At 32.3% G+C, this 23,516-nt stretch overlaps 4 protein-coding genes and 1 non-coding gene across 5 annotated transcripts; 1 reads left to right on the plus strand and 4 right to left on the minus strand.

The window, feature by feature from the left end:
• Nucleotides 1-1,149: 1,149 nt before the first annotated feature.
• On the minus strand, nucleotides 1,150-5,028 carry LOC114190190 (CRIB domain-containing protein RIC10). The gene is made up of 5 exons (XM_028078988.1): nucleotides 4,680-5,028; nucleotides 4,297-4,432; nucleotides 4,114-4,211; nucleotides 3,738-3,843; nucleotides 1,150-1,939 (listed from the first exon to the last, which is right to left on the minus strand). Exons 2-5 carry the CDS (start codon nucleotides 4,352-4,354, stop codon nucleotides 1,728-1,730), a joined length of 474 nt encoding a protein of 157 aa, XP_027934789.1. The 5' UTR covers nucleotides 4,355-4,432; nucleotides 4,680-5,028; the 3' UTR covers nucleotides 1,150-1,727.
• Nucleotides 5,029-11,852: 6,824 nt separating this feature from the next.
• LOC114192095 (probable dolichyl-diphosphooligosaccharide--protein glycosyltransferase subunit 3B) lies at nucleotides 11,853-13,232 on the minus strand. Its single transcript, XM_028081675.1, has one exon. It carries the CDS (start codon nucleotides 13,101-13,103, stop codon nucleotides 12,099-12,101), a length of 1,005 nt encoding a protein of 334 aa, XP_027937476.1. The 5' UTR covers nucleotides 13,104-13,232; the 3' UTR covers nucleotides 11,853-12,098.
• Nucleotides 13,233-17,151: 3,919 nt separating this feature from the next.
• On the minus strand, nucleotides 17,152-18,635 carry LOC114192234 (thiamine thiazole synthase 2, chloroplastic-like). The gene is made up of 2 exons (XM_028081888.1): nucleotides 17,635-18,635; nucleotides 17,152-17,505 (listed from the first exon to the last, which is right to left on the minus strand). The coding sequence occupies exons 1-2, from the start codon at nucleotides 18,535-18,537 to the stop codon at nucleotides 17,341-17,343; spliced, it is 1,068 nt and encodes a 355-aa protein (XP_027937689.1). The 5' UTR covers nucleotides 18,538-18,635; the 3' UTR covers nucleotides 17,152-17,340.
• Nucleotides 18,636-20,184: 1,549 nt separating this feature from the next.
• On the minus strand, nucleotides 20,185-20,264 carry TRNAL-UAG. The gene has a single exon. It is a non-coding gene; the product is annotated as a tRNA-Leu (tRNA).
• A 1,128-nt stretch (nucleotides 20,265-21,392) lies between these two features.
• Nucleotides 21,393-23,265, plus strand: LOC114189828 (probable xyloglucan endotransglucosylase/hydrolase protein 8). Its single transcript, XM_028078527.1, has 4 exons — nucleotides 21,393-21,746; nucleotides 21,883-21,983; nucleotides 22,211-22,413; nucleotides 22,651-23,265. The coding sequence occupies exons 1-4, from the start codon at nucleotides 21,551-21,553 to the stop codon at nucleotides 23,051-23,053; spliced, it is 903 nt and encodes a 300-aa protein (XP_027934328.1). The 5' UTR covers nucleotides 21,393-21,550; the 3' UTR covers nucleotides 23,054-23,265.
• The last annotated feature ends 251 nt before the right edge of the window (nucleotides 23,266-23,516 follow it).

Here is a 23,516-nt window from a genome sequence, read left to right on the forward strand (position 1 = left end):
TTTGTTGGAAATAGTCCAAGTGTGAGTGAAAGTCCCATATTGGATAGAAAAGACAAAGTTAAACATTATATAAGAATAAAGGTCCATAATAACATTGCCTTAAGGTTTCCAGAACATCACTGTGCTTCCTATTCTCGTTGTAACAGCCAGAGAAATTCCATGGTTCTGCACGGTTTCGTGTATCAATTGCTATGTATCATTTCTTCGATCGTTTTTCTTTGGTTGCAAGGACAAAAGAAAAACACGACAGAAAAATGTTTCTAAAGATCTATACATGATGAAAGGTTATAAGAAAATTATATTGAGATCATATCAATGCTGAAGTTAAAAGAAACCAACTTTCCATCGTTGTTGTAGTTTTCAAATTTTTTTATCTCACACATGATGATGTTGTAGGGTGAAGAAAAAATATTTGACTGAAAATGTAAACTATCTGTCTAATCTATAGAACTCTACCCTTCATAAAGTTACTGTCTACAAATAAAGCAAGATATCTGATAATGGAAACAGAACACATTCATCGGAAGGGAAAAATCTAAAATGTATACATATATTTAACAAGTTACCAAAAGTAAAATAAAAACTTTAATTCACGAAAATTTGTTAAACATCGAAAGTTGTTAAAGATCAGCCAAGATATAACTCACCCTACTTTCAACTTTTTATTAAAAATACACAACAGGAAAAAAGAAAAACGAAAGCAAGTACTAACAACTATTAATAAACAAAATTTCAAAACGAATTGATGAAAAGATACATCGAAGTTGATCACATGGACTTATTCTTTTTCTACTTTAAAAAATAAATCATTTCCAAATATATTTAAAAGACTCATATTATTTAACATCGAAACCAAAGACAATTTAAATTTTCTTTTCTTTTAATTTTTTAATATATCTTTTAATAATAAAACTGTAATAAGTAGTCAAAACGAACAATATTGGTGACTGATCCTAATAATATTATCTCAACCTGTTTGAGAATGAAAACTCCCTGATATTTTATGAGGACAAATTCTTATACTCAGCTCTGTTGGGTCAATATTTTTATGCAGCAAAAGCACAGCATTTTTATATTTTTGTCACCTCTACTTGCTCAAAGACTAGGACATTTTGTGAATTTGGACTACCAAAAAGTACAAATAAGACAAAATATACAATCACTAAGCACATTGGAGAGGACTAATCACGACCAGTTGAGTACAGATAGATACCGAGTGTCGTTGCAATTTTCTTGCTAATAAGTCAAAGTAAAACAAACAACTTACAATACCCTTCTCCATCCACTACCATTTCAATCTGGAAGGTACAGAAGAGCGCTGATTAGATTCTACTTAAGGAATCATGAATTACAAACATAGTAATCTTGCTAAATGGGCATCTATTGGTATATCCTTCTTCCATGTCCATTCATTTTGATCTGCAAAACTGATAATACAACTAATGAATTTAAGGATGCATATGATCCAGAGAAAACCAATCACTCATAACATATTCTGTCGTCCAAGAAAAACCTCTACTGGTTTTCCACTAGTATTCTCAGTCTTTAGATAAGAAGACAAGCAATTTGGTTTTCCTCTATGGATTAGGATGTAGTAAACAGCAGAAAAACTTTTACAGCCACCTTTATTTTCCTTCTTCCCCTATCGGATTGCCAGATGAGAGCACAATCATCGCTATTCACAAAGACAGTCTTTTTCTCTCACTAATTCCATAGTCTTGAACCTGCTAGTTTTGAGAAATTGGTGTTGCTTCTCTGTCACTATATGTAGCCTTTGACTTTGTTGATCTTGACTGTCTTGATGAAGCAGATAGCGATTCAGAAGAAGCTGACTTGCTCTTTTTCTTCTTCGATTTCTTAGAAACATGAGAAACCCCTGCAGATTGAATGCCTTTGTAAAAGTTTGATGATGATTGGCTTCCTGTGGACTCTTCAAAATCTGTTCAAAGGGTTCAGATAAGGAATGATTATCATAGGGAAAAGTATCATGTAACATACATCCCAAAACTAACGTCATTGGAACCAGGTAACTCGACAAGATCCACTAAAGAACGAAGAACATAAAAATATGATGTTTCTATTACTCACGGTTCTGACCTAGAACTAGCAGGAAATATAATCAAAATTCAAAAAAACGGAAATAAAATAAATAGCATGTACTGCATAATTGCATGTTTATGAGATGACCATAAATGAAATCAGCAATGTGCAGTACCACAGCGAAGTACTCTCATGAAGAGAGATCATACAACTTCAGAAAAAGAATACGACCATGTAGACAACCTATTCAAACAAACTTTGTAGTTAGACTAATTTCTTACCATACACATTTCAAACAGAGAATATCACAACCTCATTTTCAATTGACATTTTAATTGTGAGGAATCAAAGTACTCTAAATGCACCAGACCCACCCTTGAACAAAATATTGTTTTTGCAATAGCACATTCTATCATACTTGTCCTTGGGATTAAAGGGGTTGAATACTTTTCCTTTCAAGAAAGGCATAGTAGTTCACGAAATCACAGCTACATATGTCCAACAGAAGAGAAGAACCCTAAATTGCACATCTAAATTCTTCTTGGCAAGAGCTGCTCATCATTTAAGTAATGCAGTCATAAAGCTTTTTAAGGGTAAGATCAGGTGAAGGAAGTTTAAGTTGGCTGCTGTTACAATCTACGTAGCACAACTATAGTACATGATAAAGATGCAATGCAACAGATATAAGAGAATATGAAAATTTCAAAAATTATAGAACAAAACACAACTATAACATGATATAACATGATAAAGCACAATATAGAATTTGTGTTCTAAAAACTAGCATAAGTCATTATAAATGTGATAAAACACAGATTTCTCTTATTAGAGTGTGTTATTCTAATCAGTATCAGTATAGAAATTCAAAAATCCAAAAGTATTAAAAATATAAAAATGCAATAAAGTATTTGAACATGCAGTATTGAAACAGTTACATGCGGATAACACAGATTCTGTTTCCAAGTGTTTGTGCTTCTTAGCTTACAATTTGCTATAAATATATATTTGATATGAAAGACATCAACAAATTTATGGAGATTTGAAAGTGGTGGTAATTAGTAATTTCGTCTAATGGAAACTCCCCTTTAATCACACTCCTGTAAGCACAAAAATTGTGATCCCCAGTAGCAGAACTATTGATACAGTTTTGCAGCTTCATTCAATTAGGTTGTTCAGTTCTTTAAAGGGTTTAACTTGATCATATTGAGGAAACTAACCACATGGAAAGACCAACAAAGCTTGTTCTTATCAAGCAAAGTGTTATATTATAATATTAAATACCAAATTCCATAGAATCAAACCACTCCGGTTGAGAAATTCTAGTGTGGACCACTTGAAACAGTGTTAATTGTAAAGCTAAGAGTCATTAGATTCCCCACGTTGGAACTGAGTTTGCTCGTGACAGAACAGCCAAATTCTTCCTAAGGAGGCAAAGAATCTAGATAGCTTTTGCAAGCCTCACAATTTTATCTAGAAGATAATCAAGAGACACAATAATAATCAAATCCACGTTACTAGTTAACCCGTGAAGAGCCATCTATCTGCATTAGTATTATTTAAATTAGGGATACTGCACGGTTCCACATGAATACAGTATTCAATCTTAATATTTAATGGCACCACATTTGGAAGCAAAAATCAACACTAATAGACTCGTATGAAATTTTGCTGTATGAGAGGTGAGAAGCAAAGCATACCTTGGGAGGACCATGATGTTGTGGCACCCATAGCATTGGGGTCACTTAGTTCACCCAAGTTACCTAGTGACGTTGAAAAATCAGGCGCTGTTTTAAAATCGTTCATCTGCACAAAAAAGAACAGCAATAATAGCAAATCAATCAAAAACTATGATATGTACAGATTTTGAAGATGATATTATAAAATATCAAACAATTTATCATGGCAATGAGATATTGATTTACATTGCAAAAACTCTTTAAATGGTCACTTTATGTATTGCTTTCTCTAATAATAATGACAAAGGAAAGGAGAAAATGACAAAAAGAAATTAAAAAATTGGATCTTTATAGTTGAAACATAAATGGAGAGGTAAAGTAGACATCAGCTCCGTACCCAACTGGGTCCAGTTCCTGAAGGGCCATCCCATCCAATGTGAGCCACATGCTTAACATCTGTCGGGTACCCAATTTCCATCTCCCGCTCCTTCACAACTGGAACAGTACCCACTTCCCAGCTTAGCCACAACAACAAAACCCAGAAAAGTAATATTGCATTGGAGGGTGCATAAAAGATTACCAAATATTTGGGTTATGTATTTGAAACTCTTGTAGATTCCCTTCAATTTGGTTGCCATGGTGGAGATCACGACCACAGCAATGCGACAAAATTGGGAGTAAAGACCGAAAATTTTCTGACTTGGAGATGCTTTTGCCTGTCACAAGATGGAGTGTTGATATATACAAATGCTCAATTCCAAAAACGGTGTGGAGTATCAGCTAAGGTTTCATTGCATGTGATTAGAACCTTTTTTTTTTCCTAGGAACGAAGATTGGCATCTGACTATTGAACACAAAGAAGATGCTATTGCTCACTAATGCAAGAAAAAAAAAAAAATGAAATTTTCGCTTTCAACTGGTTTTGGTAGAAAAAATCTAAGGGAAAACAAAAGAATACAGTACCCAAAGATGATTTTGATGCAGGTGCTGATAGAAATCCAACTATGTTTTCTGTGCTCCATTCACCATCATTCTGAAACTCGTGTGGAGAGTGCTGACACATGCAAAGATCAAATAGAGGGAAGAAAAAGTGTGATGGGTCTTAAAAAGTTGAGATTTTGATTGGTGGGGTGTGAAATACAAGTTGAACTGAAACAAGGGGAAGAAGGAGAATGCTGAGAAAGAGAAGGGGGTTGCCTCTAGGAGAAGAATAACAGAAGGTGGACATCCATGAATGAAAATTTGAAAACTAGAATGGGAAGAGAGAGAGAGAGAGACTTGGTTTATGGTGAAAAAATAAATTAGGACAAAGATTCGAAACTGGAAGGTAATTTAATAATATGGTCTTATGGAATTTTTTATTTAGGAGTGTCCATTATGGTGTGTCAGTCTATCGTTTCTACGTTGGTAAAGGTGGATACAGTAAATCTTGGTCCCTTCTACTTCAAATCATGAACATGGAAGATCAATTCCTGAGCTATGAGTTCTAACTAGGGTAACCTTCTTTTCTTTGTTATTTGCCCTGGTTGTCAAATCTTATTTTTTGGAAAGTTTTATCCAATGATAAATAACTAATTTCGTTAATAATATGATAGTAATGTATAGAAATGAATTTAAGAGATAAATTGCTAACTAAATTTAAAGTTAGCATTGTCCTATATAATATTGTCAATTGTTTTTAGGTTTTGTGAAAAAATTCATTTCTTTTTATACTTGGATATAAACAAAAATAATTCATGTTAATTAAAAATATTTAATATAAATCAATTTCAGCAATCTCAATTTATTTTTGGAAATTATTTTTTTATTGAAATGTGACATTCAAACTATAAAATTTGTCATAAAGATATTTTACATATGGTATTATTAGATATGATGAAATTGATTAAGATCGATTTCTATTTTAGCCAACGAAATATGTTTTTTTTTTATTTGAATATGTAGATAGTATAATTTAATCAAACTATGTATTTTTAGTACATATAGTTAATGAGAAACTGCAACTTTTTTAATTCGAGTATGCATTGGAATTGGATAAAATTCTTATGATACGATATATATATATATATATAAATATACTTGACCTTTTCATTTATTACTCTGTAAGTACCTTAGTGTTCTGTGTGACTGGTAATTAAATTACTTCAATCCGACTCTGATTAAAATGTATTTGGAACGGGTTAAAGTCTATTTCAAAGGCAAGTTATTAAATTCTTGAAACTTACAAGTGGGAACTTTTTACTTTATACACTAGCTCATCACTCATGCCTCTGGAGAATTGTGAAGACTGGTTTTAGTTCGAATTAAATAAGAGTTAAAATTATATATATTTTTTAAATATAAATTAAAATTTTGATGATATAATTACTTATATATTAAATTTAATATTTTTCACTCATTTTATTGTTTTTTTTTTTACTTTTTAAAAGTAATTATTATTATTCTGTAACTTTTATTAGAGACCGACGATGATATAATAATAAAAAAATAATTTTTAACTAATTATAATTTATATGAAAGTAAGAAATAGATATGAGTAAATTAGACATCATTTTTAATTTAAAGTTTTTTATTTTTAGAATAATTTGATTCTCAACAATATGTTTTCAAATATGTCTCTTCACATTGGTAATTTTTTTAGAGTTTTCATACTTCACAAATCCTTCGTTAAAAAGACTTTTAATATTAACTTACACAAAAAGTTGGCATAATTTTTAATATAAAACTAATGAGTTTGTGAATTGATGCTTAATTTTTAACCCAAAAATGTGTTTCTTCACATTGGTATTTTTTTCTAAAGTTTTTATATTTCACAAATCATTTGTTAGGAAGATTTTCAATACCAACTTACACACAAAATTGACATATTTTTAACTCAAAATTAAAAAATTTATAAATTAATACTTAATTTTCTTATTTTTATTTAATATGATAATTAAACTTGTATTTGAAAAATAAGAGTTAAAATAACAAGTTTACGATGATGTTATTTTTAACTTGGTAATGAAGATTTTGACCACATTTAAAGAAACTTTTGATTTTGATGCATAATTTTTTTTTTGTTTTAGTATTTTTGTCCAAGTGAGACATTTCTTTCTTATTTAAACTAACAATTCTCACCCGATCTAAAAATATAGTTCTAAAAAAAATCCTAACAAAAAACTAATATTCTTTTTAATTATTGATTTTTTGCTTAATTAAAATTGTGTCACTCAAATGAATTTCATATTATGAAAATGATATATTAAGTAGATCAATTATATATATATATATATATATATATATATTATTCATAAAACTAAGTGTCTTATGTGAGTCATATATTAATGACAGTGTGATTGTTATCAAACAAGGGGATTTTGACATGTGATGAAAGCCGTGTATCGATTATGCATCTCTATTTTTTACCATTTTACTGTATTAAGATTTTATTTTATTTTTTTTCAGCAAGATTTTGAATCTCTTAGTTTTGGAGGATCATGAAAGTTGCAATGGCCATGGTAATGAAAGAGACTAGGTTAGAAATATAATGGTGCAGCATTAAGAAGTGTCCAGAAAAGCATTGGAGTTTCCAACATTGAAAAATATGGTGAAGAAAAGAAAATGGTTGATGTGTGCCCTTTTGTGTGGGTAACACTGGTTTTGCTGTATCTATGTTGACATTTTTTGTCCATATGTCACTGTTAGTACAGTTTTCAATTGACATGAGGAAAAAAAACAACACACAAAAACCTATGAATCGTCTACGTAGGCGCCTCTCCTGCACAAACTCCGTTGCTTAGTTGGCAAATCTCAGAATGGGTTGGAAGCACGTTCCAGACCCAAACCAAACCAAACCCTTTCTATCTTTCTTCATACCCAAACAAAATATTCTTGTGGATCTCATACCATTACCTATTTTCTTATTTTGGGGAGGATAACATCAACATGGGCACAGTTTTTCTTCAAGACGGAAAATGATGCTTCAATTCAACACACAAAATATCTTTTAACTTTACACTGCTCCACATTTACCTCACCCAAAAATATGCTCAACGATTCCAACTAAGGATACCATATGAGCCAAATTTTATGTAAGATATTGTTTTATTCGTGATTGGGTTAAATATGTTTTTAGTGTTTTTGAGAGTAAATTTTGAAATTTGTCCATTTTGAAACTTTGAATTAATTTAGTTATTTATTTTTTGAAATACGTGAATTTAGTTACTTTAATCAAATTTTGTTAAGTTTATTTGATGTTTCCTACGTATTTCAGGATTGTATTTGAGTTGTTTATACTGTTTGACATATTTTTGCTTTAATGTTAAGTCAAATATTATTATGAAACGCAATTAAAATGTCAAATAAACTTAATAAAATTTGATTAAAAGGACTAAACTTTCTATTTCGATAAAAAAATGATTAAATTGGTCCAAAGTTTCGAAATAAACTAATTTTAAAATTTATTGAAAATTAAGGAATAAAAACATATTTAATCCTTTATGATTTATTAGATTTTTTTTTCTTATAAAAAATCAGAGTTTTGGTAAGGGAATATACTAATCAGTTTTGTTTATATCCATTGCACTTAGTAGCAAATTGGGTATGGGCGTAAGGGTACACTGATTTGGTAAGCTAAGGCTACCTAATATGAGGAGGAAAATAAATTTAATAGCGTTGACAAAAAGTTCGTAGTTCAAAGATTTTAAAAACGTGGATCTTAGGAAGCAAAATAATATATAATTTTAAAATTTCTGGCTGACCATGTTTAATTCTGGTTGATATGACTATGATTTAGTATAAATTATAGCACAAATTTCTATAAATATGCATATCATTCCTAACACGGTAACACCTACGACCTGGCACCACCATTTTTTATGAGGAACTATACTATTTTTATATAATAAATAAGTAAACCACACACTACCAACAAAATACGTGAGAATTTCAAAATTTTAGAACGATGATATTATTTTTATATTTGCACATATATTAACTTAATTAGAATTAACATATATTTATTTGATTTTTTTAAAATTTAAAAATTAAACCAAAAATATTGATTTTTTTAAAATCTACTTCTTCTATTCAAAATTTATTGATGTTTTATTGCAAAGCAATGTTTCAAATAAAAGTTCAAAAGGGCTTTCCTAGAGACCCACACCATCTACCATTCTTTGATGCTTAAATGGGCCTCTTTTCTCTTGGAACCACATATTTTGGGCTATTAACACGACCCAAAAGCAGAGCAACCCACGCTTTGGGATTTTATTTTAAGGAATGCCGTAGCTAATACCTAATGAGACTGCAATTGATTTCACAAAACATAGTTATTCATAGATTAGTTTGAGACAAAAGTGATTATTTCGTTCTTAAAACAAGTGTTTCCTGGTGATTATATTAATTGCGAGAGACATTTGCATCGTCAGGCAACTATTAACTCATATGTACACTATAAATCATATAACTACACGTAGTTAATCTTAAATAAAAGAAAACCAAGAAATAAATTTTAAAAAAGAAACTGACTACTTTCCTGCATGCACAAAAAATATCTATGTTTTTGTTTGCTCATTCATTGTAGTTCTACTTCTTATCCCAATTTTTCTGTTGTTAGCTTCTTTCTTCCGCCCTGATTTTGTTTTCATAGATCACACATATCACATACTTTATAGGTAAATACCAAATTGTTAGTCTTTAAAATGTGATTGCAAAACTAAAAAAGCAGAAAACTAGTGAAATTGGGACAATTTAATCCTTGAAATGAAAATTACCAGAGACTACATGAACATAACAAAATTGAGAAAAACAGGAGCTATGACGAGAGAATAGGAAGCATAAACTACGAATCAGAACTAGGATATGAAAATGTCATCACTCAAACGAAAATGTTCTACTGAATTCACCAAATGTGTGAGCACTGCAGAGCGTTCAGTTTTAACTCTCGACAGCTCAACTTTTTTATTTGTAAGATTTGCCACGTAAATGAGTTATTGAGTACATGTTCATCCAACGGTTGCTCACTTTATCGCTAATTTGATAACAATATAGTTACTGTCTCCAAAATAACAAAATTTACCTCTTATATTCACACTTTAATATACAGCCATTTCATATTGCTTATATTAAGAGTGAGGCTGCAAAAATAGGGGGCAAATCTTCATTGAGAGAAACTGTTTTTCAATGTCAAACAGATTTCTTGGGTCAAGCTTAAGCTTGTGGGTGGAGAATGGTTCGAAGATAATTTACTTTTGTAAAGATTTTGAATCAACCATTCTCGTCACAATTAATACACATAATCAATTCTGTCCCTAAAGCGGGTAGGATTCCTTGTCGTTTCCCTAACACAGTCAATACAAAGTAAAATATTGGTGTTCCATCACACTCTTAAATTGAAGGGGATGAAAAATGGTTGTGTAATAAAATAGAATGAATCTCTCTATCCATTATTTTTAAATAAACTCCCTCCTAATTTATAAAATTCAAACTGGAGTATCCACTTACTTTCCTTTTCCATTCCATATCCTATCATCATCAATCCAAACATTGTCTCGGGATCCCACGTTAGTTAACACATTATAGTCAAGTGCAGACTGTAATATAGCATACGCATGCTGAAAGCAGAGTTGAATCAGCAACAGTAAATCAGGTTGACATGAAAAAGCTCAAAACTTTATTTTATGACAAAACAATTACAAACTTAAAGCACTCCACTGTTGTAGAACTGTACACCTTACATTAACATCGGTAACACAAGATGGTTTTTAATACAAGATAATCAGAAAATCCAAAACAGATATATTTTCGAACTCAAAAATCGAGTATGTCTAACTCTAATGAACTCAAATATGCTGCAATCACAAATTCGTGAAATCACAGCAGTCAACAAAATCAAAGCTGATGGATGATGAACAAAAAATTTTGATTCCAATTCCAGTTTATAGGATTTGAAACACTATATATAAGCCGTTTAAGCTCATCGGATGATACCAACTTAGTTTGCTGAAAGTGGTCTGTGGTTGATATATGAATTTGTGACTGCATCAATTTCCGATTCAATATGATATCTCGCCTATTCCCATGGTCTTTAAATCCTGATCGAGCGATCAAAGTAGAGAACATGGATATCCCACTAGATCTAATTTAACAATCAAAATGATGACATGCAATATTTCTCTCCGTTATAGCCAATTTGCATGTACTGATCCCATACAGGTATAAAGCACTTGCATGTTGAGAGGTTGAAAGTGGGAAGCTAAAAACTTTGGAATGAAAGTCATTTTACAGTTGCTTGGTATAACAAAAATATGAAAAGACAGAAAAAAGGATATATAACTAATTTTCTCCGGTTGAAAATAATCCCAACCCTTGTGTTCTTTTTCACCTGCACGTTTCTACCTACTAAGCCAAGACTCAAGTGTGTTAAAAGGAGAAATAAGATATTAAACCCAACCCATCGCCTAAAGTCTGAATACCAAAAAATAGACTTCAAAGATGCTGTGTAGAAGAGGAATGATGATGAAATTCCATCAGACACCAATCACAACCAGAATTTCACGAAAATTCACAAGATAATACGCAATGGACAATTAAATAGTAATTGAATTTTCGAACAAAAAAGAAAGATTAAAAAATACGTCCTCGTTCAATACAATGTGTTATCATAAAGGATGGTAGCATGACCATGGAAATCTTTCAAATGATTCTGGAAGGTTACCATATTTAATTCATGCATTAGGAGTATCTCAATGAAATAAAACAAAAATAAACTATAAATTTCACGATAAAGCATAGGAGCATGGATATGATGATCAATAAAAGCTCTTACCAAGTAACACTATTTAACCAATTTTAATGCATGATGGTACGGACAAAGACAAATGCTATAGCCCAAGGTATGACCATACTTCAACATAAAGTTCTGGTTCTGTCAATTCTGTACCAGAGAAAACAGAATTAGGCTCTCTAAAGTGCAAGTAGTAGATTCTAAAACGGAAGAGCCAAGTGGATCAATTTTTGCTGAAGTTAACAAAATTGATAAGAAACTATGCCTTGCACTTTTCAGACCATCCACGTCCTAGATATCAATCCCTTTATCAGCCATGCACTTGCAGCACGACAACATACGTCAGAATTGATCACTGAAATGAATGGTTCGACACAAGACTAATACAACAATCAATTTAGCAGCAGCAATCTAGAACAATGCGCTTGGGCATTATGCAATCACAAGTAATAATCATAACACATCAAGAGAAAATGTAGTACCCAGATAATAAAAACTTTAGTACTAAAAAACAGCTATATAGTATGACATCCGGCAAAGTTCTAACATAAGAAGACATTTTGCTAATGTTTAGATTTCAAAATGGGAATCAGACCCAGAAGCGTCATCAAACCTCAATTCCAGCTAGAGGGCCAAAACCCATGAATCCCGTAACCCGTCTTCCAGTTATCCAAGTAAACAACCTGCTTCACGGCCAAAAACGAAACCAAGAGCGCGAAAATCATAACCACCCGCTGCACACTCACGTTCCTAACCTTGACAAGCCCGTGGGTCAGAAACGCCAAGAGAAGGCCAACAACAGTGTAAAGAAAGCCGACGGTAAAACCCTCTGCACCAAGCTGCATCCCGGAACCCTGGTAGAAAAACACGAGTTTGGAAGGATCGTTGCGGTCGACGAGAAACATGGGCATCTTGCGAATGATGTTATGCATAGCCCCGGAAACGCTGAAGAAGTAAACGAAGACGGAACCGGCCAACCAGACCTTAGGGTCGTGGAGAAGGGTCTGTCCCGAGATAACCTTCTTGATGAAAAATGGGATCCAGATGATAATGACGACCGCGATGAGGATCAACTGGTTGCGGGAGAAGACGGGGGGACGGTGGATGGGACCCACGGAGAGTTTGGTCTTGGCCTCGACGAACTCGGCCATGGACTCAGCGAGTCGGGAGAAGTCGCCCTGGTCCATGGGCTCGGAGTCCTTCAGGCCCATGTTAGGCCCAATTAGGCGAATGTGAGGGAGGGCGTTGACGCCGAATTGAGAGAAGCTGAGCTGGGACTCCTTGAACTCGATGTCGCAGAAGAAGAGTTTGGAATTAGAAGGGTTGTTGGTGAGGAAAGAGGATGCGACGATGGAGAATTCGTTGCGGAGTTCGGTGAGGCGGAGCTCCTGCTTGTCGTGGAGCTGCGTGGCGTCGAAGAAGAGAAGGATGGAGTACGGCCGCGGGGTTTTGACAGCGGTGAGGAAGCGGGAGAGCGATTGGTCGTTGAGGCGGATTACGCCCGATTTGGATCTGGATTGAAGGGAGAGCAATTCGCCCACTCTTTCGTCGTCGGAGGCCATCGCGGAGGAGACGGCCACCGTGAGGATCAGCAATAGGAGCTTCGTGAAGGGAGACATTGTTCAATGAATGGAGAAGGAGGAGAGGGATTCGAAGTCTGCGATTGCTACCGAGCACAACGAGAGAAGACTCTCAGTCTTTAACAATATCAACCAGACTCCTCCAAAAATACCCCAATTTCCACTCCCAGAAACGTGTCATTATATATTTATAATAACTTTATTACTTTTCCCGTTTTTATCCAATTACTTGTTCTAAAGAAATCATACTACCAAAATTGACCCTTACTTTTGTTTTTTTAATAAAAATAAAAATATTATTTTATACAAATTTGGAAGTAGTAAAAACTAAAATATAAAATAATGATTCAGAGAATATATGTATATTTTTTATTAAATATTTTAAATATTAATTTTTTATATAATTTAATTAGATCATCAAAATATTGAATAGGTTGTATCTTTATCAATATATGTTGTTTTGTTAAAATAATGTTATTAAATTTTGATAAAGAAAAAAGAAAGTATAGAAGCATTAGTTTGAGTAGAGATTTAAGTATGTTGAAATGTTATTCAGGTACATATAGTGGAAGTTTTGAAACATGATTCATTCAGGGCTACGATGGTAGAAGACTTACACTCAGGGATGGCAACGGGCGGGGCGGGGACGGGTTTCACTATTTCATATCCATTTTCGTAAAAAAAATTCATCTCCATCCCCATACCCAAACCCAACGAGTATCAAATTTTTGTCTCATCTCCATCCCCACCGGGTAACGGGTATAATCTCGTACCCATACCCGTATCCATTTACTTACTACTTTAATATTAATTTTAACTAATTTTTATAAAATAATAAAAATTACGGTAAAGGAAACATAATATTATCAAATATTCAATATTAGGAGTATGACTGTTTCTTTGCTATCAAATACTTTGAAATAAATTATAATTGTTTACATTTTAGATTAGAATACCAAATAAAATTTAATGAGAACCAAAACATTTATTAAATTTGCAAACATTAATGAAACCTAGTTGATAAACTTTAAAAATATTTTTTAAAAAAACTATAAAAGGAAAAAATATTTTTAAAAAAATATAAAAGGAAAAAAATATTTAAATTAAAATATATTTTAAATGTTTGTTTACTTCAATTTTTTAAATTATAATGAATCTATATTTTATACACTAGTAAAAGTTATAATACATCACTTGATCAAAATGACGTAAAGAACAAATAATAAACATAATAATAAAATTTTAATATAGATCTTGTATCTTTTGAACCACAATATATGTTGGATGGTGGTAAAAAAATATTCATGACAATTACATTAAATTTTTATATTATAGTAAATAAAAATTATTTATACAATTATATTGAAAAAATTAAAGTATGATTGTAATGAGTTAAAAAATAAAAAATAATTAGATAAAATTTATCAAAATAGTATTCTACATGATGAAAATAAACAAAAAATAAAAATATTAAGAAATTATCAAATGTGTGTCTTATAAAAAATTTGGAGACTATTGGAAGGAATCACACAAAAAGAAACAAATATATAATTAAGGGTATAAGATGAAAAATATCTTAAAGATCTAATAAAACTTTTCAAATATCAACATATATACTCAATGGTTGATAAAGAAACGACGCAAAGAACAAATAATAAACATAATAAAATTTTATCATAGATCTTGTATCTTTTAAACTTCAATATATGTTGGATGATAATAAAAAATATTCATGACAATTACATTAAATTTTTATATTGTAATAAATAAAAATTATTTATACAATTATAGTGAAAAACTTAAAGTATGATTGTAATGAGTTAGAAAATAAAAAATAATTAGATAAAATTTATCGAAATAGTATTCTACATGATGAAAATAAACAAAAAAAAAATTAAAAAATTAACAAAAGTGTGTCTTATAAACAATTTGGAGACTATTGGAAGGAATCACACAAAAGAAAACAAATATATAATTATGGGTATGATAAGATGAAAAATATCTTAAAAATGTAAGAAAACTTTTCAAATATCAACATATATACTCAATGGTTGATTAAAAAAATGACGCAAAGAACAAATAATAAACATAATAAAATTTTATCATAGATATTGTATCTTTTAAACTCCAATATATGTTGGATGGTGATAAAAAAATATTCATGACAATTACATTAAATTTTTATATTGTAGTAAATAAAAATTATTTATACAATTATAGTGAAAAAAATTAAAGTATGATTGTAATGAGTTAGAAAATAAAAAATAATTAGATAAAAATTATCGAAATAGTATTCTACATGATGAAAATAAACAAAAATAAAAATAATAAAAAATTAACAAATGTGTGTCTTATAAACAATTTGGAGACTATTGGAAAGAATTGCACAAAGAAAAACAAATGTATAATTAAGGGTATGATAAGACGAAAAATATCTTAGAGATCTAAAAAGACTTTTCAAATATCAACATATATACTCAATGGTTGAGAAATAACAAAAATTGTTTTAGCGAAATAAAAGAGTTATTGAAATGAAATAAAAATTAATAATAATAAGTAAATATTTTTTTTATATTACCAAGTAAATGAAATATTTATGCTATTAAACACTTAAATTAAGAGTATTAAACATTCTCATGTGAAAGGAAAATATACAATAAATAAAAATATTAAAAAATAATAGAAATGTTCAAATGTTAGACATAATTTTTTTTTAATTTACATACATCATTTTAACATAATTACATAAAGATTATGATAAGATAAAAAATATATTGGAGATGCGAATGAGTTTCATGACAAACAAAATATTTAGAAGAAATAAAAAATAAAAAGAATATATAGGATTACTTAATTAATTATGAATATTTTAATAATTTAAACGATGATGAAAATATGGCGGGGACGGGTATTATGGCAGGGATATATTCATCCTCATACCCAATTGAAAAAATCGGGGATTCCCCATACTCATACTCATACCCAGTCAATGCGGGGATTCCCCGTTAAAACGGGGACGGGTTCGGGCAATACCCACAGAGACGAGTTTATTTGCCATCTCTACTTACAGTCCATTGACAAGAATTAGATTTGGGTTTTAAATGAATTACAGTTTAACAAAAAAAAAATATCAATTTATATTAAATGGGTATTTAAGTTGAAACTTAATCCTAATGGCCCTTGTTTCAGATAGATATAAAATCGAAACCAGAAGGGTAGTTGAGGCATTTTGTTTTTGCAGTAGGTGTAATTAGCACCTTCATGAATCATCCAAGGAAGGTACATTTACTTGGTACTAAGAGAGGGTGGTGAGATACATAAAATGAGCACTAGATTATGGAGTTTTCACTTTCTAAGGGAGCAAGCGAATAATGGAAGGTTGAAACTAATCTACCGTCCTATTATCAACATCAAATAGCTAATGTTCTCACTAAATCTTTGAAGAGGGATAGATTTGAAAAATTGATGACTGAAATTAGGCGTGGTTAGCTCATGTAATTGAATTAGGGAGAATGTTGTAGCTAATTCAAGTTGTTAATTTTTTTTTTGTTCTTAGTTGCCTCTATAAATAGAGTCATTCTTTGTAAATCATGTTGTTGATTGCAATAATAAACCATTGATAAATTTCAGTAAACACTACCTTTGCACTTGTTTATTTCCTTTTTCCTCTCCATCAGAATGAAAATATCTTATATTATTCCATGTATTTAGATAATTATCAAACAAACTTCTTATATAATTTTGTAGATTAAATTATAACTATTATCATCTTAATTTGATAATATTTTCTCCTTTACATCGATAATATTTCATAAAGACAAAAAAATAGAAACTAAAAGACAAAGTTATTTTTATTATAAATTAAAAAATCGATCTCCATTTTTACTAGCCAGTTTTGTTTATTTAGAATGTTGGTGGTATTACATTTTTTTCTTTCAATATCTTTTAAAGTAATACTTTTTGAAAAAAAAAACTATTTAACTTTATTTTAATGATAAAATTTAATACTTAAATAAGAAAAAATAATTATTCAAAGTTATATAATAATAAAATGAAATAATTAATTATGATTTAATAAAACAAGCAATAATTTAACTATCTCTTCTTTATTTAATAATTTGACTTGTCGCTGACCGGTGTTGACAATTTGTCTATCCACCCAAACAAAGACATAACAGGTACACTCTCTTTTATCCTTCATCATTCACATATTTCTTTATTTATTCCAGAATTCAAATGATAAGCTGGAGCTGAAACAGAATGTGTGTGATGAAGTTTAAGCATCAACAATGTCTTCAGTGTTGGCAGAAGCAAACATAAGCTCAGGTTCTTCCCTTCCAACCCCACACGTTCCATCGATTGCATTGTTCCTCCCCAATGCCTTCAACGCCAAGTGTGCTGCTTTTTGACCTGATATCATCATCGCCCCAAAAGTAGGACCCTGCACCAAATATCACCCACAAAACACTCACCACTGGGATCCAAACCAAACATATACACACAACTCTATTCCACAACCTTAACAAAAGTTTTTGCTAAATATAGAAAAAAAATTATAAGGCTAACATACCATTCTTGGAGCTCCATCGATCTCTGCAACTTCCATACCAGTCACAATCATGCCAGGCACAATCTCTCTGGTGAGTCTCACAATAGCATCCTCAGCAGTGTTCATGTCCAAGGCCTTCATTCCAGGGACGTTATCGATCATTCCAATACTCTTCAACCTCTTAACCCCGGTGGCGCCAAAGGGTCCATCGTGCCCGCAAGAACTCACTACAACCTTAGCCTCCATCACGTTGGGGTCCATGCAGGACTGTGTGTCGTGGTTCATAGAAACCAGAGCCCAGTTCGTGACCACTCCGGCAACCCTCCCTTCCTTCACGATCAAGTCCTCCGCCGCCACGGCGTTGAAGAGCTTCACGTTGGGGCGTGCCAGGAGCTTGCTCATGATGGTGGAGGTGAACAGCGCCGCGTGCTTGATCACCACGTAGTCCTCCTGCTCGTCGTAGGCAACACCGAGCTCGTCCAGGAAGAGGTGGGCGGGCTTGCGCACCACCATGGCGGAGAAGAGCTGCCCGCCGAGCCATGCGCCGCCGCCGGGGCTCACTGACTGCTCGATTATGGCGATTTGCACGGCCGGGTTCTTGCTCAGCTCGTACGCGCAGGAGAGGCCCGCGGAGCCCGCCCCCACGACCACGACGTCGGTGTCGGCGTAGGTTATCATGTCGGTCATGTAGCGGCGCGTCATTTCGCGTGCGACGATGGATTCTTTGATGGGTTGGAACTTGAAAGATTGGAAGTCGTAAGGGGGTGTAGTTAGGGACATGGAGATTGCGGGTGGTTTGGCGGAGCATTTTGTGGGTGTGAGACGGTACTGAGAAACGGGCTTTCCATGGAAGGAGGTGGGCTTGTGGTCGAAGAATGAAAGCTTGGGGTTTGAAGTTAGGGTTGTGGTTGCCATGGCTGCCATCAGAATTCTATGGATTGTACCTTGTGGGAAGCGAGAGACAATGAGAAGAAGAGAAGAAAAGAAGAAAAGTTGAGGACTTGATATTTGTCCGTGCAGTGGAGTGGGGCTTTATAAAGAAAACAGAGAGTGATGGGTGAAATATCTGACTCAAAAATCTACAAACTGTATGCTTTTTTTTTTTTTATGGAAGGAGATAGAATTTGAAAGGCGCAGGAGGTTCCATTCGTGATATTTTCATGTAAAGTGACTTCACTACCAGAATCCATGGTTTATCATTACCAACCAGTTGCATCACTTGTCTCCTCTGCTGCTTCATCCATTAATAAACCATTTTTAAGTTATTTTTGATTTCATTCATTCGCAATTTATGGCACTAATCCATGTTGCCTCACTATTTCCGAAAGCGTTTCCTAGTCCCACTCCTTTGATTTTTTTTTTCTACAAAGATCATGATATTTTAAAGTATATTATTATTTTATTTTATCATTTTGCTTAACGAATGCCTTTTGTGCTCTCTACAAATTAGTTATATCGTTTTTTGGTTGGTGTTTGTTTGTTCCTTCATTCGTCAATTTTGTAACAAATGGGTTTCTTTTTATGTTTCTTACCACTCGAGTTAACCGGTAAATAAATGATGTTAGAATAATCGTTGAATTTCCTCTAGGATATTGGTCTGAAGGGAAGGAAATATTGAAGTGGAAAGGAAATGGTGTACAAGGATTGGTGAAAAGAAAATATTTTTTCTTTTTTTTTTCAGACAATGAAGAAAGTGACAACAAAATATATTATTTTTATATTTAGTTATTCATGATATTATTTTATTAAATATTAAATAGTAGACTAATGAATAATAAATCACGTCTATTTTTATGTGTTTTTCAATGTTTGAGTCTGTATGTTAGTTAGCGAATTCAGAATAAAAATTAAAAGGAGAAAAAAATGATAAAAATAAATAAACCTGATAACTAAAATAAAATATATGTGGTGGTTGATATATAGCCCTGAAAAGAAAAAAACAATAATAGTGAGAAGAATGAAAGAAAAGGAAGTCAAAATTAAGTGGTAGCTGTCCATAGTCCTGAAGAGACACATGTAAAATATCCGTTAAACAAGCTAAAGCTATGCAACGTATGGGTCAGCTGTTTTGCAATAGTAATGAAAATACCCATTTTTAAAAGAGAAATTTAAAGAGGAATTCACTCTGTCTCTCTAAACTTTTAGTTTTTAAATATTTCATACAAAATATTTTAAGTTTTGATGGATTTTTTTTCTTTTAGTTATACTTGATCCTTATTTTAAAATATGTTAGTTTTCATTTCATAGGAAATACTTCAGCGATTCATGAACGCTAAAAAATATAGATTTGTAAGTTATGTAATATGATAAAAAGAGAGAAATAATATATATATATATATATATATATATATATATATATATAATTTTCACTATCCACAAATATATCAAACCCAAGTTCCCACTACAAATGAAATGGAGGTGCATATAGGGTAATCAGGGTGAAGCAATAAATAATGTGAGATGAGTCCAGTGACACTGATAATTGGGCTGGCATGAAAAAAAAAAAAAACCCATGACACTGATAATCGGCCTAACTGTCTTTCGATATTGATAAAAAAATAAAATAAATTATGACAGCTGTGGGATTTGAACCCACGCACTTTCGGACCAGAGCCTAAATCTGGCGCCTTAGACCACTCGGCCAAACTGTCTTTAAATGATAAAATTTATGTTATCTGGATAATAATATTTATTTAAGTTAAGAAACTTCTTTAAAAAAGATCATATATATGTTATTGTTGTTTTTTAGAATGTTTTTGAAGTAAATTAAATTATTGAATAACTAAGAAATACTATTTGTATTCAATTCCTATTCTCAAATTTACAATTATACAATTTAATAATATATATAATATTGCACCTGCGTATAAAGAAACACAAATTAGAACTCTTGATGCTTTCAACAGGTTTGTTTGGTATTACGTTTAGTGTATATACGTTCTTATCAAAATAAAGCAAAGAGATGTTTTGATACGTAGAAGCTATAATACTGGTGTTGGTCTAAACATGGATCTGTGTTAATGTGATGAGATATCAAACTCACATTTTGTTCCGTTTGTGAAAAAGAGAAAAAATAATAAAAAATGCCCAATAAGTATATTATAAAGATTAAAAATATATGTAAACTAAACACACGAAATGATTTATTTAGTCTAAACTATTTAGTCTAAGATCTGTCTAATAGTTGCAAAGAAAAAAAGGACTAAGGATTTAAATTTCAGCATGATTGCATAAAGTAAAGTTTAAAGTAAAAATATAATAAATGAATCGAAATGGTAGTGGCGGTGGTGTGGGTGTTTCCATTATTGAGAAAGATGATGTTGTTACATGCAATGGCTGGGCCCTACTCTGAGTTTCATTATTCTACAGCTAGCATTGCAATTTGCAAATGCAGCCTGGCTAAGGTCCCACTCCCACATTTCTATTTCTTTTTCACCAATATGCCCTTACCTCCTCAATTCTTTCTCAAATTTTCATGTTCATCTACACTTTACTCATGCACTCACAATTCTCAATCGATAATGTCTATATATTTCATTCTAATCTTCACTACACTTTCTCATAACTTCTAATCAAATTATATATATATATATATATATATATATATATATATATATATATATATATATATATACTTACTAGTTCTTTATAATCTTTATGTGTATAGATATCTTGGACACACACTATGGGGAGCTTGCTATTCAAAAAGGGCAAATTTGTACAATTGGGGATTGGCACATGCAATATAATTAAACAAACAAAGAAATCTCGGCATAAATCTAAGCAGAGCAGAACATCAGCATATGATGTTACAACTGGAAGTGCCAAAACCATTTTAAAAGTCACGGTCATTGAATGAAGTGCCCCTTCTCGGTTTCTGAGATCTAACTCAGAAACAAACCCTCCCTTCAGAGACTCCATATTCTTCCCACTCAGAATGGATTCAAGGACCTGTTCTTCAGTGTCCATCATAATTTTACTTGCAGCAATTGTTGTTGCTCATTTTCATTCATCAGAAGCAGCTGTGTCCAAGGGATCTTTTGAGGACAATTTCAGCATAATGTGGTCCGAGGACCATTTTACTACCTCTAAAGATGGACAGATCTGGTATCTCTCACTAGACAAAGATACAGGTATCAAATGCATCACATTGAAATATGCACTTTCTTCAACCTGCATTGGATTCTACGATTTTTATGAGGAGAATTCGAACTGTTAGCATAAAATTTCATATTTGAGCTGTTTCTCAAGCATTCAATGTTTTGACAGGATGTGGATTTCAAACAAAACAACGCTACAGATTCGGGTGGTTCAGTATGAAGCTGAAGTTAGTCGCAGGTGACTCTGCTGGTGTTGTGACAGCATATTATGTAAGTCTGCAAACCATTTAAGTGCAGTAATTAGAATTAGACGAAAGTAATTAGTTGCCAAGTTTGATAAGAACTAACTAAAGTATCATCTCAGTAATCAGTAACTTGTATTTGAAACAAATCTTCATTATACAAATTATTGAATCAAAACATCAATTCTAAGACCAGAGTGTGATATAATACTGCATCCAATCCAAGTGTGATTGACGAGTGGGGAATTGTTGCAGATGTGCTCAGAAAACGGTGCAGGGCCAGAAAGAGATGAACTTGATTTTGAGTTTCTGGGAAACAGAACCGGGGAGCCTTATTTGATTCAAACAAACGTGTACAAGAATGGGACCGGTGGGCGTGAGATGAGGCATATGCTATGGTTTGACCCAACCGAGGATTACCACACCTACTCCATTCTCTGGAACAACCATCAGATAGTGTAAGTTCCATCTCATGTATTATTCTACCACTTCCTGCTCTAACCTCAGTTCTTCACACCCGAATCTCAGATAAAAAAAAAAGTTGTTAATTCAAAATATCCTATGCTGTTGTCGGTTTAAAGTTTTGTTCGTAATATAGTGAAAAGTATGATATAAATCACGTGGACAGTAAGAAGAATGGATTAGTATTGTTTTCTGAGAATGCCATTTCTAATGACAGCAATTTTGTTTATCAGGTTTTTTGTGGATAGAGTTCCTGTGAGGGTGTTCAAGAACAATGGGGAAGCAAACAATTTCTTCCCTAATGAGAAACCCATGTACTTGTTCTCGAGCATATGGAATGCAGATGAATGGGCCACACGAGGTGGGCTTGAGAAGACGAACTGGAAATTAGCTCCATTTGTTTCATCCTACAAGGACTTCAGTGTGGATGGTTGCCAATGGGAAGATCCATACCCTGCATGTGTCTCAACCACAACCAAAAATTGGTGGGATCAGTATGATGCTTGGCACCTCTCTGGTGATCAGAAAATGGATTATGCTTGGGTTCAGAGGAACCTTGTCATCTATGACTACTGCAACGACGCTCAACGTTATCCAACTACACCGGAGGAGTGTTCATTGAGTCCATGGGATTAATATTACTATTAATATCATATACAACCGCAAAAATCCTTATTCTTTTCAATCTCCCTTTTCTGCCTTGTAATTTTTTTGATACCACTGGAATAATTAATGTGCAGTTTTGTATTTGTAAGCTTTTAAAGTTGGCAATTTTATGTCTCTTTCTTTTGACAGGCTATTTACAAAACTGAAAGTATCAGTGAAATGCATAAACTGTTATTAAACCACAAAAATGTCTACCCATTAACAAACAGTGATGAGTGGAAGATGAGAAGCAAACACATTTGAAAGTTCGTTAATAATTGTTACTCTTCTTTTATAAAATAATGAGTGACAGTAGAAACATGAATTGATCTCTGTAAGTGCATTGAAAAGTGGGGAAGTGAATAGAACAGATACATAATTTAAAGTGTTATACAAGGAATCTACAAGAAACAGAGTTTTCTAAAATCATATTTAGCGTCTTAAACATATCGAT

The sequence above is a fragment of the Vigna unguiculata genome, chromosome 7 (assembly GCF_004118075.2).
Source record: "Vigna unguiculata cultivar IT97K-499-35 chromosome 7, ASM411807v1, whole genome shotgun sequence".
NCBI classification, from domain to species: Eukaryota; Viridiplantae; Streptophyta; class Magnoliopsida; order Fabales; family Fabaceae; genus Vigna; species Vigna unguiculata.

Bases quoted from the DNA above. Each gene is read 5' to 3' on its own strand.
- LOC114190190 (XM_028078988.1), bottom strand. From the start codon at position 4,354: ATGGCAACCAAATTGAAGGGAATCTACAAGAGTTTCAAATACATAACC. The intron at 4,212-4,296 runs GTAATCTTTTAT...GTACTGTTCCAG, and splicing joins ATACATAACCCAAATATTTG to TTGTGAAGGAGCGGGAGATG. The intron at 3,844-4,113 runs GTACGGAGCTGA...TTTTTTGTGCAG, and splicing joins CAGGAACTGGACCCAGTTGG to ATGAACGATTTTAAAACAGC.
- LOC114192095 (XM_028081675.1), bottom strand. From the start codon at position 13,103: ATGTCTCCCTTCACGAAGCTCCTATTGCTGATCCTCACGGTGGCCGTC.
- LOC114192234 (XM_028081888.1), bottom strand. From the start codon at position 18,537: ATGGCAGCCATGGCAACCACAACCCTAACTTCAAACCCCAAGCTTTCA. The intron at 17,506-17,634 runs GTATGTTAGCCT...TATTTGGTGCAG, and splicing joins TCGATGGAGCTCCAAGAATG to GGTCCTACTTTTGGGGCGAT.
- LOC114189828 (XM_028078527.1), top strand. From the start codon at position 21,551: ATGGATTCAAGGACCTGTTCTTCAGTGTCCATCATAATTTTACTTGCA. The intron at 21,747-21,882 runs GTATCAAATGCA...ATGTTTTGACAG, and splicing joins CTCACTAGACAAAGATACAG to GATGTGGATTTCAAACAAAA. The intron at 22,414-22,650 runs GTAAGTTCCATC...TTTGTTTATCAG, and splicing joins TGGAACAACCATCAGATAGT to GTTTTTTGTGGATAGAGTTC.